Raw genomic sequence first — 19,836 nt, 5'->3', positions numbered from 1 at the left:
CCTGCTTTGGCCTCCCAAAGTGCTGGGATTACAGGTGAAAGCCACCGGCTCCGGCCTACTTTTTCAGGATTTTATATAGACCGGGAGGGAAGAACGCATATTCCAGGTGATGACAGCTGTATAAGGGTTTTATTTTCATTCCTTTTTTTTTTTTTTTTTTTGAGACGGAGTCTTGCTCTGTCGCCATGTTGGCCAGGCTGGTCTCGAACTCCTGACCTAAGGTGATCCTCCCGCCTTGGCCTCCTAAAGTGCTGGGATTACAGGCGTGAGCCACCGCGCCCGGTCTGTATAACGGTTTTAGATGGCAAGGAAGCAAGTTGTAGTTTTCGGTCCAGCAGTAATAGTAACAAACATAGTGCTGACAGACACTGCTAAACGCTTTACGCTTTATATAATCTCCTGTAATCCTCGTAACGCCATTAGGTAGACCTATTATTACTGTATACCCATTTTATGGGTAATGAAGCCGCAGTACAGAGGGGTTAAATAACGTCTTCAAGGATCCATCGACGGAGCCAAGCTGACGGAATCGCAGCTACCTGTTTTACCACTCTAAGTCCTCAACAAACACTTGCACCTACATGTGAGAGCCAAAACCATAGCCTCCAAATTTTTCCACAGAGCGAAAAGGTTTCCCGCAATTTGTCTGTCTTCCTCCTCAGAGACGCAGCAGAGCCGCGCCGGAAGTGCGGCGCCTTCGCTAGAGCGGACGCCATAGGTGCATTGTGGGAAGCACTTCATTGTCCACAGCCAAGCTGTTTGTGATGAAACTGTAACTTACAAAAAAAAGGGCTGGGTTTTGAAAATGATACAGGCTCTAAAAACCCTGGAAGCGCTGCAACTTTTGGCAGGAATCGGGGTTAGCAGGACCTCAGCGGCTCACTGCGGCTAAGTGAACGCTGACTGTCTGGGTCCTCCAGCGTGAGTTAGAACAGACATCTCTATGGTCAAGGAAACAGAGCGAGTGCTGTCTTCCGCATGTGTTGGGGTTGCGCATGATCAGTAGCTGCACCACTAGAAAGATGGCGGAGCAAGAGTGAGTGGGGCTTTGAATATCTGGAATTGGGTGTTGAGTATCTGGTGCCATCCACGGTGTTTATGCCTCGGTGGCGGATTCTTGTGGGCTCTAGGAATAGAAAAGGCCACAGTTTACAAAGGTTGGGGATGAGGAGCCGTAGCGCTGTGGCGGAGGAGGGAGGGGACCGCGGTCAATTTCGGGTTATCTAGAGAGGCGAGGATTGACTTCAGGCAGCGGGCTGGAGTGCCACAGTTGAATTCACCCAGCCTGACAAGTATTAACCCTGCAGATAGGTCTGCACCCACCCCAACCCCATGGGGTTTTACTAGATTCGTCGCTGCTAGTGCCTATGAAGAGCTGTGGCAGTGAAAATCCTGTTAACTTACAGGAACGCAGAGGCTAAAGGGCTCATTACTTTTTGAGGCATTGGGGATGAGTGAATATTAGGGGTACATTTTGAGGCCTGGAGTCAGAAACCGCAGGTTTCAGGGGAATCTTTCTTCAGACACTTGAAAACAGTAATGTTCCCTGAAGCCCAGGATATTGACTTGGTTTGGAAATCCATTGAATGTTCGTTTTCTTTGTTGTTGTTGTTGTTTTTTTGAGACGGAATCTTGCTATGTCGCCCAGGCTGGAGTGCAGTGTCGAAATCTCGGCTCACTGCAACCTCCGCCTCCCGGATTCAAGCGATTCTCCTGCTTCAGCCTCCGGAGTAGCCGAGATTACAGGCGTGCGCCACCCCGCCAAGCTAATTTTTTATTTTTGGTAGAAACGGGTTTCACCATGTTGGTCAGGCTGGTCTCGAACTCCTGACCTCAGGTGATATTCCCCCCCCCACCTCGGCCTCCCAGAATGCTGGGGTTATAGGCTTGAGCCACCGCGCCCAGCCAAGTGTTCTTTTTCTTTTTCTTTTTTTTTTTTGAGACGGAGTCTCGCTCTGTCGCCCAGGCTGGAGTGCAGTGGCCGCATCTCAGCTCACTGCAAGCTCCGCCTCCCGGGTCTATGCCATTCTCCTGCCTCAGCCTCCCGAGTAGCTGGGACTACAGGCGCCCGCCACCTCACCCGGCTAGTTTTTTGTATTTTTTAGTAGAGACGGGGTTTCACCGTATTTAGCCAGGCTGGTCTCGATCTCCTGACCTTGTGATCCGCCCGTCTCGGCCTCCCAAAGTGCTGGGATTACAGGCTTGAGCCACCGCGCCCGGCCTCAAGTGTTCGTTTTCTAAATGTTATCTCTGATCTCAATTTTCTGCATCAGGCAAAGAAAAATCCCTTTGGTTCCAGAAAATCTGCTGAAAAAGAGGAAGGCTTATCAAGCCCTCAAAGCCACCCAGGCAAAGCAGGCACTTTTGGCAAAGAAGGAGGTAATGGTGGGGAACCAAGATAAAGTAATTAGAATTTGTATTAGGTGAGTTTTATCTAGCATGTGTTGGACTACATTTGGTATTTACGAGCTCCCCGCAACAGTTTGACAAACCAGGTATCGTTGTCTCTCAGTGTCCTTAGGGGGTTGGTTCCAGGACTCCCACAGATGCCTAAATCTGAGACTGCTGAAGTCCCTTATATAAAATGGTTGTGGTATTTGCATATCATCTGTACTCCTTCCGCCTATGTAATTTAAATTCTCTTTGGATTACTTAATAGCTTTTTTTTTTTTTTTTTTTTTGAGGCAAGAGTCTCACTGTGTTCTGGAGTGCAGTGACACAGTCTCGACTCACTGCAACCTCTGCCTACTGGGCTCAAGCAATTCTCCTGCCTCAGTCAACCAAGTAGCTAGGATTACAGGCATGTGACTAATTTTAGCTAAATTAGCCACCACACTCGGCTAATTTTTTTTTTTTATTTAATTTAATTTTGTTTTGTTTTTGAGACAGAGTCTCACCTGTCTCCCAGGCTGGAGTACAGGGATGTGATCTCGGCTTACCACAACCTCCGCCTCCCGGGTTCAAGCGATTCTCCTGCGCCAGCCTCCCAAGTAGCTGGGATTACAAGGATGTGCCACCATGCCCTGCTAATTTTTGTATTTTTAGTAGAGACGAGGTTTCACCATGTTGACCAGGCTGGTCTGGAACTCATGGACTCAAGTGATCTACCCACCTCGGCCTCCCAAAGTGCTGCGATTACTGGCATCAGCCACCCCACATGGCCACTGGCTAATTTTTGTATTTTTAGTAGAGATGTTTTAACATGTTGGCCATGCTGGTCTCAAACTCCTGGCCTCAAGTGATCCACCCACTGGCCTCTCAAAGTGCTGGGATTATAGACCTGAGCCACCCTGCCTGGCCTGGGTTACTGATAGCTAATACAGTGTACATAATGTATTTTTAAAATTTGTATTACTTTTTACTGTTGTTTTTTTTTTTTTCATTTTTTTCCCGAATTTTTTTTCTTTTTTTTTTCTTTTTTTTTTTTTAAGAGGTCAGCAGGGCGCAGTGGCTCACGCCTGTAATCCCAATACTTTGGGAGGCCGAGGCAGGTGGATTACTTGAGGTCAGGAGTTCGAGACCAGCCTGGCCAACATGGTGAAACCACATCTCTACTACAAATACAAAACATTAGACGGGCGCTGTGGCATGTGCCTGTAATCCTAGCTACTCAGGAAGTGAGGCAGAAGAATCGCTTGAACCCGGGAGGCGGAGGTTGCAGTGAGCCAAGATTGTGCCACTGCACTCCAGCCTGAGTGACAGAGCGAGACCCTGTCTCAAAAAAAAAAAAAAGTGGGGTCTTTGGCCAGGTATGGTGGGTCACGCTTGTTATCCCAGCACTTTGGGAGACTGAGGCAGGTGGATCACCTGAAGTCAGGAGTTCGAGACCAACCTGGCCAACAAGGTGACCCTATCTCTACTAAAAATATAAAAATTAGCCAGGTGTGGTGGCACATACCTGTAATCCCAGCTACCTGGGAGGCTGAGGCAGGAAAATTGCTTGAACCCAGGAGGCAGAGGTTGCAGTGAGCCGAGATCGCATCACTGCACTCCAGCCTGGGTGACAGAGCGAGACTCCATCTCAAAAAAAAAAAAAAAAAAAAAAATGAGGTATTCTGTTACCCAGACTAAGTGCAGTGGCAGGATCATAGCTCATTGCAGCCTTGAATTCCTGGGTTCAAGAGAACCTCCTGCCTCAGCCTCCTGAGTAGCTGGGACTACAGGTGAGCCACTGTGTATGTGCTCCTCAGAAGTATTTTCCATCTGGGGTTGGTTAAATCACGGATGCAGAGCACCAAGTGTATATGGTGTATGTCTTCCTTTAGCAAATATTTAACACCTGCAGGCAAATGCTGGCGTTGAGTTTAAGGAAGCTTGTTAGTAAGCATTGATTAATATCATGCAAACTAATTTTTTGTTTGTTAATTATTTTTCCCAGTAATTCCCAAGTTTACTCAACTCCACCTTTACTTTGGTTTTTCATTTTTCCCTTATATGAAAATAGAGAATACTGCTTTGCCCTGCATTGTAGAACACGGGGAAATAAGCTCTATCAGTTGTCACTCATGAATTACTGTTTTAAAAGTAAAAATGTATGGAGGCACAAGATGATAATGATGGTCTGTCTTCTCTGTAGCAGAGGAAAGGAAAAGGGCTCAGGTTTAAGCGACTGGAATCATTCCTACATGATTCCTGGCGGCAGAAACGTGACAAGGTGCGTCTCAGACGACTAGAAGTGAAACCTCATGCCTTGGAATTGCCAGACAAACATTCCTTGGCCTTTGTTGTACGCATCGAAAGGTAAGGAACTGGTGTCTTTCTAATTGCGTGAGGCTGGGGCAAACCGTTGCTTAAGCTTTAGACCCCTTTCTAGGGAGATGATAAGCCCCAAGCCACTCAGCCAAGTCATGCTGGGATGTCAGGGTAGAGCACAATTTAGTCTGCAATATTTGGAAGACCTTAGACAGATAGACTTGAAAATAAGTGCTCACTAGGGAGAAGGGGTTGAGGACACCCTCTCTAAAGCAGGAACTTCTACCTGAGACCTGAAAGATGTGAAAGGCGTTCACCAGTGTTGGGAGACTTTCCAGGCATATGTGCTGAAGTCCTGAGGTGGGGAAAGCAAGGCATCATTCTAGGAACTGAAACAAGGCTGAGTGGATGAAGCATATTCAGTGAAGGGGAGACATTTTTCCTCAGTTAGTGGAATTTTCGCAACCCCCTGCCCACCTCATGTGCAACTCTACTTGATGTTTCCCCTACCCAATCACCCAAACCAGAAACCTGTGACTTTTGCATATTTTTATGAGCTCTGTCCTTTGTAGCCTTCTACCACTGCTCGTATTTTTCCTAAACTATTGTATTAACCTTCCTCCTGGATTTCCTTGCCTCTAGTGTCATACTGTGATCTATCCCATACACTGCCCTTGGTGATTGTCAGAAAGAAATCTGGTCTTGTCTCTTCTACTTAAAATCTTCAGTAGCTTTTACTGCCCGTAAAAGCGTATCCAGCTTCCTTAGCTGGACATGCGTAGACCTGCATACCACCACTCCCTCAGCCCCTGAAACACACACAAGTTCAGGGACTGTCTCTGTGTTTCCATAGCATTCCAGGCATTGCTCCACATCATGAAAGGATTGGTTTTCATAACTCCCTCCCACTAAACTGAGCTCTTTAAGGCACAGTCTCTGTGTCTTACTCCAGATTACCCAGTGTAGTGACCTCGCATGTTGTGCTTGCTGGACTGACATAAACTGGAGGGAGTCTGTCTGACTTCTGTTGCTGTTCATTTCAGGATTGATGGCGTGAGTTTATTGGTGCAGAGAACCATTGCAAGACTTCGCCTAAAGAAAATTTTTAGTGGTGTCTTTGTAAAAGTCACCCCCCAGAACCTAAAAATGCTGCGTATAGTGGAACCTTATGTGACCTGGGGGTGAGTGAGGTTTTCCATGTGAATTCACATTAGATTTCTATTTGAGTGTGTCAGGCTGCACCGGGTATTGCTCTCCGGGGCTCATGTTGCTGTAGAAGGGACATTTTGCCGTGACCTCAGCCAGCCTGAAATCAGTGGGTAGCTGTAACAACCATGGGACACGGGGTAGGGAGGGGTCTTAAGAGTACCATGGTAGGGCTGGTGCCGTCGTAGGCTAAGGCTGGGTCAAGGAGAGATCAGTTCTTGGAAGTCTTAAAGCAGAGCTAAAGGCAGTGCTTGTATAAGAGTAGTAGTCCTGGCCAGCCATGGTGGCTCGTGCCTGTAATCCCAGCACTTTGGGAGGCTGAGGCGGGTGGATCACAAGGTCGGGAGATTGAGACCATCCTGGCCAACATGGTGAAACCCCTGTCTCTACTAATAAATACAAAAAAAAATTAGCCAGGCCTGGTGGTGTGTGCCTGTAGTCCCAGCTACTCGGGAGACTGAGGCAGGGGAATTGCTTGAAGCCAGGAGGCGGAGGTTGCAGTGAGCTGAGAGAGATTGCGCCACTGCACTCCAGCACGGCGACAGAGCAAGACTCCATCTCAAAAAAAAAAAGGCCGGGCGCAGTGGATCACGAGGTCAGGAGATCGAGACCATCCTGGCTAACATGGTGAAACCCCGTCTCTACTAAAAATACAAAAAAAATTAGCCAGGCATGGTGGCGGGCGCCTGTAGTCCCAGCTACTCAGGAGGCTGAGGCAGGAGAATGGTGTGAACCCGGGAGATGGAGCTTACAGTGAACCGAGATTGCACCACTGCCTTCCAGCCTGGGCGCCTGAGCAAGACTCCGTCTCAAAAAAAAAAAAGAAAGAGTAGTATTCCTCAAACATTGAAACCCAACAAAAACTTGGGATTTCATCTCCAACTCTTGCACTATCTTGAGTTAGAGGGTCACCTAAGGCCAGAGTCCTAGCCCCTAAGCTAAGCTAGGACATTGTTTCTGTTTTGTTTTTGTTGGTGATATTTTCCCTGGTGAACATTTATATCCATAAATTTAAATTTCTAATTATGTAAGCGGGGTCACTTCGGTTCTTTATTAGGAATATTTCCAAGCATTTCAGCTGGAATGTGATTGCAGAACACTTGCTCATTGGGAGAAGTGGGTATGTGGGAGAATCTCTCCAACCTCTCCTCAACCAGGCTGCAGGACTGGTATGTAGTGTGCCAGGTGCTGGTGAAAACCGTGCTTTATTTTCCCACATAGATTTCCAAATCTGAAGTCTGTCCGAGAACTCATTTTGAAACGTGGACAAGCCAAGGTCAAGAATAAGACCATCCCTCTGACAGACAACACAGTGATTGAGGAGCACCTGGGTGAGTGCTACAGCTTAGGGTCATCTGGGGCAGAAAGCCAGGGTCTTTGAAGCTTTGATGTGAGATTCAGGTTGTGTTCTTGGGGTCCCAAGAGTCTACCAGAGTGCCCAGCTTAGTATATGCTGGATACATGTTGATAAAGGAATCTGTGCTTTTGTGTTTCTTAGGGAAGTTTGGCGTCATTTGCTTGGAAGACCTCATTCATGAAATTGCCTTCCCAGGGAAGCATTTCCAGGAGATCTCATGGTTCTTGCGCCCTTTCCACCTCTCAGTGGCCCGACATGCTACCAAAAATAGAGTGGGCTTCCTCAAGGAGATGGGCACACCTGGCTATCGGGGTGAACGCATCAATCAGCTCATCCGCCAGCTGAACTAGACCCAGGTGAGGCAGGGCTGAAAATTGCCCTTTGGTTGACTTTCGATGGGCCATGCCTTGCCACTTTACAAATTCTTTTTGCATTTACTAGTATTTAAGAGTAACCTTGAGATTGGAAGGAGAAAGGAGGCTGGTACAAATAGATAGAGACCTGCTGGGATCAATGAATGCCTGATGAGGACATGGAGCTATGCATAGCCTGAGTTATAGGCTTAAAGATGTCAAGTAACTAAAAATTATTGCTGGCCGGGCGCGGTGCTCATGCTTGTAATCCCAGCACTTCGGGAGGCCAAGGCGGGCAGACCATGAGGTCAGGAGATTGAGACCATCCTGGCCAACATGGTGAAACCCTGTCTCTACTAAAAATACAAAAATTAGGTGGGTGTGGTGGCACATGCCTGTAGTCTCAGCTACTCAGGAGGCTGAGGCAGGAGAATCACTTGAACCTAGGAGGCAGAGATTGCAGTGAGCCAGGATCACACCACTGCACTCCAGCGTGGGCGACAGAGCAAGACTCTGTCTCAAAAAAAAAAAAAAAAACTGTACTGCGGTCATTTAGATGGAAATGGGGAAAGACCAATAATAATAACTGATTTCAAAAAGGACTTGAAGATGTGAATCATCTGTTTTGCTGAAGAAATCTTAACTCTGAAATTACTTTTTATTGCTGTTGTTATTGCTTTTAGGTGTCAAACTGCGGTAAATTTTTATCAATGAAGTGGAAGCATGTGTTTAATTGTTTTGGGAATTTTTATCAAGTATCTTCAGAGAAGATTATTTCCTGCTTTATCTTCAAAAACTGGAAAGGAAGGGTCAAAGAAAAGACAGTAGCTGGCCAGGCGTGATGGCTCACGCCTGTAATCCCAACACTTTGGGAGGCTGAAGCGGGCACATCACCTGAGGTTGGGGGTTCGAGACCAGCCTGACCAACATAGAGAAATGCCGTCTCTAGTAAAAATACAAAAATTAGCCGGGCATAGTGGCATATGCCTGTAATCCCAGCTACTCGGGAGGCTGAGGCAGGAGACTTGCCAGGCAGAGGTTGCGGTGAGCTGAGATCACGCCCTTGCACTCTAGCCTGGGCAACAAGCGAAACCCTGTCTCAAAGAAAGGAAAAGACAGTAGCTTATGTTCATGGCAAGCATCTCTCATCACACTCCAGTTCCAAAGAAAAATTCCAGTGTTTCCTACATTGGGTACTGCATCGTCTGAAATCAGCACATTCCGTGGAAGAAGGAATCCTACGTTGTTGCATCTATCTTAGGGTTTAATGTTGGTAAATGAATCACTCTAGCATTTGTACAAGGCTCCCTAAGACTCCTGCAGCAGTTGACCAAGCCCAAGGACGTAATTGAATCTGGAGAGTCCTAGGGCCTTGTTTTGAAAAAGACTTGAAATACACATAGGAAGAAAGGCATACAAATAAATGTTCACTTGTCTCTGCTGTGAGTCTATGTTCCAACTTTTCAGTGATGGCTTTGAGAGCCCTCAAACTTGACTGGCTCTAAGTGTATCTGGAGGCTTTTGTATCCTAACCTGAAACTGGCTTAGTACTTTTTCCTAAAAGCTCAGGATTTGAGAATGAGGACCCCTTCGCCAGGAAAACATGTTTACACTCAAAATTTTGCTTGCAGTTCTAGGGTGTTTAGACCCTTCTCAGATACCTGTGCACCTTATGGGTTTTGTTTGTCTCTGTTTTGAGACAGTCTCACTCTGTTGCCCAGGCTGGAGTGCCGTGGCGTGATCTTGGCTCATTGCAGCCTCCACCTCCTGGGTTCAAGTGATTCTGCCTCAGCCCCTCGATCAGCTGGGATTACATGCATGTACCACCATGGCCGGCTAATTTTTGTAGTTTTAGTAGAAAGGGAGACAGAGTTGCACCAGTTGACCAGGCTAGTCTCCCGACCTCAAGTGATCCACAAGCCTGGGCCTCCCAAAGTGCTGGGGTTACAGGCGTGAGCAACCGCGCCCGGCACTTGTGTACTTTATGCGAGGAAGTCCTGCTCTTAATCGGGATCGGTCATGCAGGCCCTGATCTTGCTACTCTGGTTCCATGTCCTATGGAAGAACAAAGTTTACCAAGATAGACTTTTCCCTTCATGGTGGCATAGTGTTACCCCCTGCACCATCTCTAACTCAGAAATCCCCACCATTTCTTCCCCTGGGCTTCAGGATAGAATTACCTGGTTTCTCTGATGATCAGCACACTTTCTTCAAACCCAAATCAGGAAGGAACGAACAATTTTGTTTGGCATGGATGAAATTAGCACTGTTTGGCTCGGTAGGCCCCAGACAGGCAGACAACTTAATTTTTTCCTTGTGTATTCTAGTCTTCAGAAGTATTGCCTTTTGTACTGCTGGTAGCGACATAGTAGACCAGTAACTGGGCATCTGGGGATTTTAATCCTGCAAACAGTGGATCTGATACTGATTGTGTTTTTCATTAGTGTCCACCCCAAGTGGGTCTTCCTGCTACTCCCTTCACTTAGTTGCCCCTCACTTGCCATCTGAGCAATTGGCAAGGATGTGCCAGGCCTAGGTTGAACTTGGAAACATATTTGACCATTCTGTTCCCTGGTCCTTTCAGATCAGTTTGGCTGCAATTTTGGCTCCTGGGACCCTCAAGCATAGCTGGGAAATCAAGTTAGAGGTGTAACTGCCTTAAAACGTGCCAGCTTAGGCTGGGCGTGGTGGCTCACGCCTATAATCCCAGTACTTTGGGAGGATGAAGCAGGCGGATCACCCGAGATCAGGAGTTTGAGACCAGCCTGACGAATATGGAGAAAGTCTGTCTCTACTAAAAATACAAAATTAGCTGGGTGAGGTGGCACATGCTTGTAATCCCAGCTACTTGGGAGGCTGAGGCAGGAGAATTGCTTGCACCCAGGGAGGTGGAGGTTGCAGTGAGCCAAGATCAGGCCATTGCACTCTAACCTAGGCAACAAAAGCAAAACTCCGTCTTAGAAAAAAAAAGTACCAGCGTATGAGGTAACTAGATTGGTTCTCTCCAGAGGTAACCTGCCAAGAAGAGATGCTGTAGATGTTACTCTTACACTGTAAAACATTGTGAAGGCCGGGCGCGGTGGCTCAAGCCTGTAATCCCAGCACTTTGGGAGGCCGAGACGGGCGGATCACGAGGTCAGGAGATCGAGACCATCCTGGCTAACACGGTGAAACCCCGTCTCTACTAAAAATACAAGAAAATTAGCCGGGCGAGGTGGCGGGCACCTGCAGTCCCAGCTACTCGGGAGGCTGAGGCAGGAGAATGGCGTGAACCCGGGAGGCGGAGCTTGCAGTGAGCCGAGATCGCGCCACTGCACTCCAGCCTGGGCGACAGAGCAAGACTCCGTCTCAAAAAGGAAAAAAAAAAAAAAAAACATTGTGAAATCGGATTACTTTAAAATGATGTATTACAAAGTTTTGGGAAAAAGCAGTTGTGACTATGGAATCCCAAGGCTTATATCCCAGCTCTGTCTTACACTAAATATGAGTACAGTGTTTCCACTCTGTCCGTAAAATGGGAGCTAATACCCTCCAACCTGTGTGCCTGACATGATGGCTAAAAGGATTAAGCAAAACAAGAGTTTGTAATTTACTCTGTCAGAGCAAACTGCTGGTAAATAAAAGGGAGTAAGTTGACTAAAAATAAATTTAAAAAAAAATTCTGATAAAACAAGTTTGTAATTTATAATTGTATACAAATAAAAGATGTTACAAAAATTGTGCACTTCTATATATGTACCATGACATAACTAATTCGTTGAACAAGTTGTGAGACAATCCTTATTTCTGAGAAAAAGTAGACCTGTTACATCATCTGTGGGTTAGGGTATGTTCATGTCAGCACATACTAGGTATGTTCTAGCTTTTGTAGAGAAAGTAAAATCTAGTGTTGACTAAGTAGGTGCACTGAGCCAGGTAGCCTGTTTAACATAAAAGGACCGATTTCAGGGTGGCTGTGGAAGCCTTTCCAATGCTCTTAAGTCTCTAGCCCCTTGCCTGATCCAGCTGATTCCAAGAGCCACGATTTTAGTCTTTCTTGGTTGGCTTTTTAAAATGCTTTGGGCTTTCCTTTAACGTATCTTCAAAATCATTGTGGGGCCAAATTAATCATAAAACCTTTTGTTACATATTTCATTACATATAAGGACTGAAACAGGATTTTTCTTAACTGTATCACGGTCCAGAAATGCAAATGCAAAACCCCCATAGTGGCTGCAGGAGCAAGTCCAGTTGAGACAGGTCAGGACCAAAGCATAAAAGATGAGTAACTGAACGGTATACGGGGTCCTGTAGCCACGCCCTCCAGATCGCCGCCGCAAAGGACCTGGAACCTCGGGAGCCCGCTGTGTGTCATGAAGAAGGTGCAGTCGCTGCCTCAGCCAAGCCAGGCTCCGCCGGGGCCGTTCCTATCCTGTGGGTCGGAGGAGGAAGGGACTCAGCCAGTGCCGCGGCCTCCCAGGGCTTGGGCCTCCGCGGGAGCCGGGACGCTGTGGGTTCGCCGTGTATCGCCGCGATGTGGCGTCTCTCCAGACCCGGGAGCTCCCGGCCCTGCTGGACCAGCTGCAGGAGCTGCGCCAGGGTAACCGAAGCCGGGGCCGGGGCCGAGCAGCGGGGACTGCGAGGACGCTCCATATCACGTCGGGTCGCGAAGCCTGACCCGCCTGCAGTTCGGGGAAGCGAGCACTTCCGGGCGGAATGGATGCAACCACCACCGGGGGACGGGGGAAGGAAAGGGAGGCTGTAGACCGTACCAAGCCGGCCCAGAACTGGGGGAGCACTTGAGAACTCTGACCAGCGCCCTGCAGAAACGCTTTAGAAGCGTCCACGATTTAGCCAAACCAGAGTGCCCAACGTACCCGCCAAAGAAGAAGGGACGGACGCGCCAAAACTTGAAGGCTAGCATAGGACAGAACATGCCTGCGGACGCGCTGCTGCGGGCAAAAAGACCCATACATGCATTGGCACCGAGCACATGCCCATTTTCATGCATAACCACGGGAGCGCATGCAAGGATTCCGATACAAGGCATGGCGGAGGACAATCCCCATCCTAGGCTCCACAGCACGGGACAAAGCCTAACTGCAGAGTTGTTCCCAGGGGCCTCAGGAGTGACACCACCACCAAGCCACGCCACTCTCTTAGTTATTATTATTGTTTTGTTTTGTATTGTGTTGTGTTGTTTTAGACGGAGTCTCACGGTCTGTTGCCCAGGCCGGAGTGCAGCGGTGAGATCTCAGCGCACTGCAACCTCCTCCTCCTGGGTTCAAGCAATCCTCAGGGTCCCTAGTGCCTCAGCCTCCCTAGTAGTTGGAGGTACAGGTATATGCCACCAAGCCCAGCTAATTTTTGTGTTTTTAGTAGAGACAGGGTTTCGCCATGTTGGCTAGGCTGGTCTCGAACTCCTGACCTCAAGTGATCCACCCGCCTCAGCCTTCCAAAGTGCTGGGATTACAGGTGTGAGCCACCGCACCCAGCCAGAGCCTCACCACCCTCTTCACACATCCTGCCATCCTTCAATTCTTGGTGGTCCCAGAGAAGATAGAAGGTGAAGGCAGGTCAGATGTGCTACAGCTTCTCTGACTGCTCGGAAAGTCAGGTTTTTAAATTATCAAAAGTGGCCGGGCACGGTGGCTCACACCTGTAATCCCAGCACTTCGGGGGGCCAAGGCAGGTGGATCTCGAGGTCAGGAGTTCAAGACCAGCCTGACCAACATGGTGCAACCCCGTCTCTACTAAAAATACAAACATTAGCTGGGCATGGTGGCACACACCTGTAATCCCAGCTACTCAGGAGGCTGAGGCAGGAGAATCGCTTGAACCCGGGAGGCAGAGGTTGCAGTGAGCTGAGATTTACGCCACTGCACTCTACCCTCAGCGACAAAGCAAGACTCCGTCTCAAAAAAAAAAAAAAAAAGTGTCAAAAGCTAGACTGATCTGGTGAACATCACCTTAATCAAAGAATCAAAGCTTAATGGTCAGGCGTGGTGGCTCACACCTGTAATCCCAGCACTTTGGGAGGCAGGTGGATCACAAGGTCAGGAGATCAAGACCATCCTGACCAACACAGTGAAACCCCATCTCCACTGAAAATACAAAAAATTAGCCGGACGTGGTGGCAGGCGCCTTTAGTACCAGCTACTCGGGAGGCTGAGCCAGGAGAATGGTGTGAACCCGGGAGGTGGAGCTTGCAGTGAGCCAAGATCACGCCACTGCACCCCAGCCCGGGCAACAGAGCGAGACTCTGTCTCAAAAAAAAAAAAAAATTAAAATTAAAAAAAAAAAAAATAAAGAAAAAGCTAAGAACTACCCCAGATTAAAGGAGACATAAAAAATAAATATAGGCCAGATACAATGGCTCATGCCTTTAGTCCTAGCACTTTGGGAGGCTGCGGTGGGCAGATTGCTTGAGCTCAGGAATTCAAGACCAGCCTGGGCAATATAGCAAAACCCCATCTCTACTAAAAATACACACACACACACACACACACACACACAAAAATACCCGAGCATGGTGGTGGACACCTGTAGTGCCAGCTATTCCGGATGCAGTAGTTGAAGAATCGCTTGAACCTGGGGAGGTGGAGGATGCAGTGAGCTGTGATTGCCAGCACTTCAGACTGGGAGACAGAGTGAAACTGTGTCTCCAAAAATAAAATATAAATAAATAAATACAATGAGTGATCCTGGATTAGATACAAGATTGTGTAGGGGAGATCAGCTCTAAAGGACATTTTACCCTTGGGGAAATTTGAATATGATCCATATATTAGATGATAGCGATATATCAATGTTAAATTTATCAAGTGTGATAATTGTGGTTATGTGCGGGAATTACCTTGTTCATAGGAGATACATTTTGAAGTATTTAGAGGTGAAGTGTCATGATGACAGAGAGAAAGCAAATGTGGCAGAATTGCTAAGAATTCGTGAATCCACATGAGGGTTTGAAACTTGTTAAAATAAAAAGTTGGGGTAGGCTGGGTGCAGTGGCTCATGCCTATAATCCCAGAACTTTGGGAGAGGCCAAGGCAGGAGGATCACTTGAACCCAGGACTTCAAGACCAACCTGGGCAACATAGTGAGACCTCCAAAACACAAAAATTAGCTGGATGTGGTGGCACACACCTGTAGTTCCAGCTACTCAGAAAGCTGAGGCTGGAGGATCACTTGAGCCCAGGAGGTTGAGTCTGCAGTGAGCCAAGATTGTTCCACTGCACTCTAGCCTGGGCAACAGAGACTCTGTCAAAAAAAAAAAAAAGTTGGGGTTGGGAGCACTTGGTAAGAGCTTGAGAAGCCAGCCTGGAGGAAACTGACCGTATTGAGTGTTGTATAATAAAGAATTTTGAAGGGGTGGCCTGCCCCTCCACACCTGTGGGTATTTCTCGTCAGGTGGGACGAGAGACTGAGGAAAGAAAGAAGGCACAGAGACAAAGTATAGAGAAAGAACAGTGGGCCCAGGAGACCGGCACTCAGCATACGGAGGACCTGCACCGGCCCTGGTCTCTGAGTTCCATCAGTATTTATTGATTATTATTTTTACTGTCTCAGCAAGGGGAATGCAGCAAGAGAACAGGGTGATAGTGGGGAGAAGGTCAGCAAGAAAACACGTGAGCAAAGTAATCTGTGTCACAAATAAGTTCAAGGGAAGCTACTATGCCTGGATGTACACATAGGCCAGATTTATGCTTCTCTCCATCCAAACATCTCAGTGTAGTAAAGAATAACAGAGCAGCATTGCTGCCAGCATATCTTGCCTCTAGCCACAGGGCGGTTTTCTCCTATCTCAGAATAGAATGAATGTACAATCGGGTTTTATACCAAAACATTCCGTTCCCAGGGGCATGCAGGAGATAGAAGCCTTCCTCTTATCTCAACCACAAGACGCCTTCCTTTTACTAATCCTCCTCAGCACAGACCCTTCACGGGTGTCAGGCTGGGGGACAGTCAGGTCTTTCCCGTCCCACGAGGCCATATCTCAGGCTGGCTCAGTGGTGAGAAACCTTGGCCAATACCCGGCTTTCCTGGGCAGAGGTCCCTGTGGCTTTCCGCAGTGCATTGTGCTCCCGGTTAATCGAGAATGGAGAATGGCGATGACTTTTACCAAGCAGACTGCCTGCAAACATATTGTTAACAAGGCACATCCTGCACAGCCCTAGATCCCTTAAACCTTGATTCCATACAACGCATGTTTCTGTGAGCACAAGGTTGGGGCTAAACTTACAGATTAACAGCATCTCAAGGCGAAACAATTGGTCAGGGTACAGATCAAAATGGAGTTTCTTATGGCTTCCTTTTCTACAAAGACACAGTAACAGTCTGATATCTCTTTATTTTCCCTATATATCCCCCTTTTCTTTTTGACAAAACCCACCATCGTCATTATGGCCCATTCTTGCTGGTCGCTGTCTCTTCTGAGCTGCTGGCTATACCTGTAGACTAACAACAGACAGAACAGGCATGCAAGCATTAATATGAAATTTACAATAGTAGAACTTCTGATGGTTTTTACCCAAGTGATGGGGTTAAGATTTGTGAGGCCATCAGTAGCTTTCACGATTGCCTCAGTTCCTGGCACCAAATTTAAATTGGCTTTCGATGCCTCAAAAATTTGTTATTTTAATTTTGAAATATCTAAAGTAAGATTATCTTCTCTTCCTTGTAGCTGGTATCTAACCATGTCCCAGTGATGCTCAGACTCATTATAGGCTCTGGGTGTAATACAAAAATCTGACATATTCCAGTCACACTGTAACTGAAAAAGATATCCCAAGCTCATGAGCCTATTTCCCATCCAAATGACGGTTCGTCTAAGATCATTAATTTGGTTTGCCAATTTTTGATTTATTTAGGTCTGAGAATTCCACAATTTTGAAGAATTCTTTACATATTCTGCAGTTTGAACAGAGGAGTGCAAAGTAATTCCAGCAGCCGCAGCAGTAGTTGTGACTGCAATAAGGCCCATAATCCCTGCAATCAAAGTAAAAATGAATCTTTTGGATCTAGTTAGAATTCCTTTTAATACTTCCGTTAAAATGTGGATGGATGGCGAAGCCTCCCACGGTCAGTCCAAGGACACAGGGATCCACACGCCGTCTCTTGCCCTCACTCACAGAATACGGTGCTGCCAATTAAAAATTGAATCAATGCAAGTAAACAATCAACAATTTTCACAGGTTATAGTTTGGGAATCTGGTTTAATAACTATGTTTTCTACAACTAGCATATAAGGAGGTTTTACACAACTTTGTAAAGGAATTGTCAGATTGGAATTTAGGTTGATAGTATAATATGACTTATGATTTCTTATTTCTATAGCTTGATTTCCAGACCAAATTCTAATGTGGTGCGAGGCCACAGTAAGCTTCCATAATTTTTGGATGTTTAGGACCAGTAACAGGACTAACTAACTTTGGTCAAGGTGATGAAATTCCCTTTTCACCCCATTTCCATGGATAGGGTGATTCTAACCTTCTATAAACCTGATCCAGCCTTTCAATTAAATCATTATCATAGGCCAGATTAATGAGCCAGATGGATGGGGCCTGTGAACATGAGTGAGTCTGGCCCGTACAATGATAATATAATTGGCCTCGAGAGGCCCAGTCTATAATAGTTCCAAATTCATTGTTTTCTAATACCACTGCAGTATCAGCCACACATTCTTCCCAAACTAAGGCTTCTGGGCTTTTTGATTCTTTGGGAATTTCCTTGGGGCAAGGCTTCCCCTTAGGCCTAGATTTTAATGATCTTTGATAAGAAGGGTCCTATAAATTATTTATCTGTGACCCTAGTGACAGTCCCCTTACCATGTGATAAGTAAATCTACTGGTGGCACTGATAGTAGGTACTTCTACCAACCAATTTTGGGTTGTAGACATTAAACATCCTGGTGCCTTCCCTAGGCAAATAGTAGGATAATGATACCCAATGGGAACATTTATCATCATTCCTTGTTCTTTAGGTTGGGCAGGGCAGCGATCATCTGTGGGGCCTGGTACCCAGGCACTATTATTAACACACACTTCAATAGAATTATCCATCCATGTGACTAACTGAATTAAGGGCAGGAAAGGCACATAAGCCCAGTAAGTATAATTAGTTGCAGCTGCTCCTGCAGACATGGGGAGACTTACCACCGTTGATACAATCATCAAAGCTGCAAGCAGCATATTCTCTGAAGTTCGTGTTACCCTTGTGTTCTTTAGGCTTTTTTTAGCTAACTGTGTCAGCTTCTTTAACTGGGCCCAAGTCGGCAGCTCCGCTTCCTTGGTGGATGGCAACTTCATCTGTTCTTCTGATATCACCATTTTGTTTACCTGGAGAGTCGATGATGCTCCATTGCAGGTTTTCTGTCTCCGCGGAGGCGCTTTCCTTCGCATCTCCAACGGGTTCATTGTAGAACTTTAAATGTCTAGTGGTATCCAAACAGGAAGCTGATTTTCTCCTGGTGAAACACAAGCAAAGCCTCTCTCCCATGTTATCACCTTCCCTATTTCCCATGTCTTATTTTTGTTATCTTTCCACCAAATCAGTTTTCCTTCTTGTGGGCTGTTCTTTTACCACTAAAATGTTGTTCTGCAGAAGTAATAGTCTGATTTCTATAAATGTTTAAAAAATTTAAAGTCTAAAATGCTAGATTAAGTTGCATCTGGGGAGTGTTATACTCCTTACTGTCTTTTTCCTTTTTTTGTTTAACCAATTGAGCTTTGAATGTTCTATCAGTTTTTTCAATTACGGCCTGTCCTTGGGAATTGTAGGGGATTCCTGTTATATGTGTAATTTTCCATTGATTTAAGAATTTTTGAAATGTTTTACTATAGTATCCTGGCCCATTATCCATTTTAATTGTTTTTGGAACTCCCATGACAGCAAAACAAGATAATAAATGTCTTTTAGCATGTGAAGTACCTTCTCCTGTCTGGCAGGTTGCCCATACAAAATGTGAATAAGTATCAACTGTCACATGGACAAATGACAATTTTCCAAATGAAGGCACATGTATGACATCCATTTGCCATAACGCATTAGGACATACACCTCTGGGATTAACTCCTGCCTCCTGAGTGGGCAGGTGTAGGACTTGACACTGAGTGCAATGTTGTACAATATTTTTTGCCTGTTTCCATATAATACCAAATTTATTTTTTAGTCCTATTGCATTTACATGAGTCAAGGCATGAAGTTCTTGTGCTTCCATGAATGCAGATGATACTAGCAAGTCAGCTTGTTCATTTGTTTTAATTAAAGGCCCTGGTAAATTAGTATGTGCTCGAATATGAGTAATATAAAATGGGAAATTTCTTTTTCTTACAGTTAGTTGTAACAAATTAAACAGCTGGTTTAACTGATCATCTATACCATATTTGATTAGGGCTGTCTCAACATCCTTTGTAGCCTGTACTACATCTGCAGAATCTGATACAATGTTAACAGGCTGATTAAAATCTTGTAACACTGTAATGACAGCAACCAACTCTGCTCTTAGAGCAAAGTGATATTAAGTTTCAATGACTCGTTCTTTTGGCCTGGTGTAAGCCCTTTTCCACTGCTGGAACCATCAGTAAACACTGTCAGAGCATTTTCTAAAGGTTTATGGTAATTTTAGGTAAAATCCAAGTAGTCAATTTTAAAAACTGGAAGATTTTTGGTTTTGGTTAATGATTGTCAATAATTTCCACAAAATCAGCAAGACCAATCTGTCCTGCACCAGAATTGATAAAGACTTGTCTAACCTGTTCCTTGTTTAAAGGAACAATGATTTTATCTGGGTCACTTCCACACAGTTTTATTATTCGTAATCTTGCCTGACCAATTAATGTAGCCATTTGCTCCAAGTACAATGTAAAAGTCTTAATCGTACTATGAGGAAGGAAGGACCACTCCACAAGATCTGTGTTTTGAACAATAATGCCTGTTGGAGAATGTGCAGTAGCAAAAATCAAAAGTTGGGGTGGGGCTAAGTGATCTATTCTATTTACTTGTGCTGACCGAATTTTATTCTTCAACTAATTCAATTTCTTTAGTTGCCTCTGGAGTTAATGTTCTTTTACTGTTCAATTCTGGATGCCCTCTTAAGAGAGAGAACAAATTTGACATGGCATAAGTAGAGATGCCTGGAGTTGGCTGAATCCAATCAATATCTCCTAGCAATTTTTGAAAGTCATTTAATGTTTTTAATGTGTCTTTTCTTATTTCTATTTTTTGTGGTTTAATTTTCCTTTCCTCTAC

The 19,836-nt window shown here is 45.8% G+C and overlaps 2 protein-coding genes across 3 annotated transcripts; one reads left to right on the top strand and one right to left on the bottom strand.

Moving 5' to 3' along the window:
- The first annotated feature begins 710 nt into the window (after positions 1-710).
- Positions 711-9,049, top strand: RPL7L1 (ribosomal protein L7 like 1). 2 transcript variants are annotated; one of them, XM_015136363.3, is made up of 7 exons: positions 711-1,036; positions 2,274-2,379; positions 4,577-4,740; positions 5,736-5,873; positions 7,120-7,229; positions 7,397-7,611; positions 8,292-9,049. In XM_015136363.3, the coding sequence occupies exons 1-6, from the start codon at positions 996-998 to the stop codon at positions 7,603-7,605; spliced, it is 768 nt and encodes a 255-aa protein (XP_014991849.1). In that variant the 5' UTR covers positions 711-995; the 3' UTR covers positions 7,606-7,611; positions 8,292-9,049.
- Positions 9,050-11,466: 2,417 nt separating this feature from the next.
- PEX39 (peroxisomal biogenesis factor 39) lies at positions 11,467-12,290 on the bottom strand. Its single transcript, XM_078001049.1, is given in 2 exon segments — positions 11,467-11,528; positions 11,883-12,290. Coding segments are annotated over 2 exon segments (420 nt in total). The 5' UTR covers positions 12,241-12,290.
- Between the last annotated feature and the right edge of the window lie 7,546 nt (positions 12,291-19,836).

The sequence above is a fragment of the Macaca mulatta genome, chromosome 4, assembly GCF_049350105.2.
Source record: "Macaca mulatta isolate MMU2019108-1 chromosome 4, T2T-MMU8v2.0, whole genome shotgun sequence".
Classification (NCBI taxonomy): Eukaryota; Metazoa; Chordata; class Mammalia; order Primates; family Cercopithecidae; genus Macaca; species Macaca mulatta.
This window is presented reverse-complemented; position numbering and strand designations above follow the sequence as displayed.

Bases quoted from the DNA above. Each gene is read 5' to 3' on its own strand.
- RPL7L1 (XM_015136363.3), top strand. From the start codon at position 996: ATGATCAGTAGCTGCACCACTAGAAAGATGGCGGAGCAAGA. The intron at 2,380-4,576 runs GTAATGGTGGGG...TCTTCTCTGTAG, and splicing joins CACTTTTGGCAAAGAAGGAG to CAGAGGAAAGGAAAAGGGCT. The intron at 4,741-5,735 runs GTAAGGAACTGG...TGTTCATTTCAG, and splicing joins TTTGTTGTACGCATCGAAAG to GATTGATGGCGTGAGTTTAT.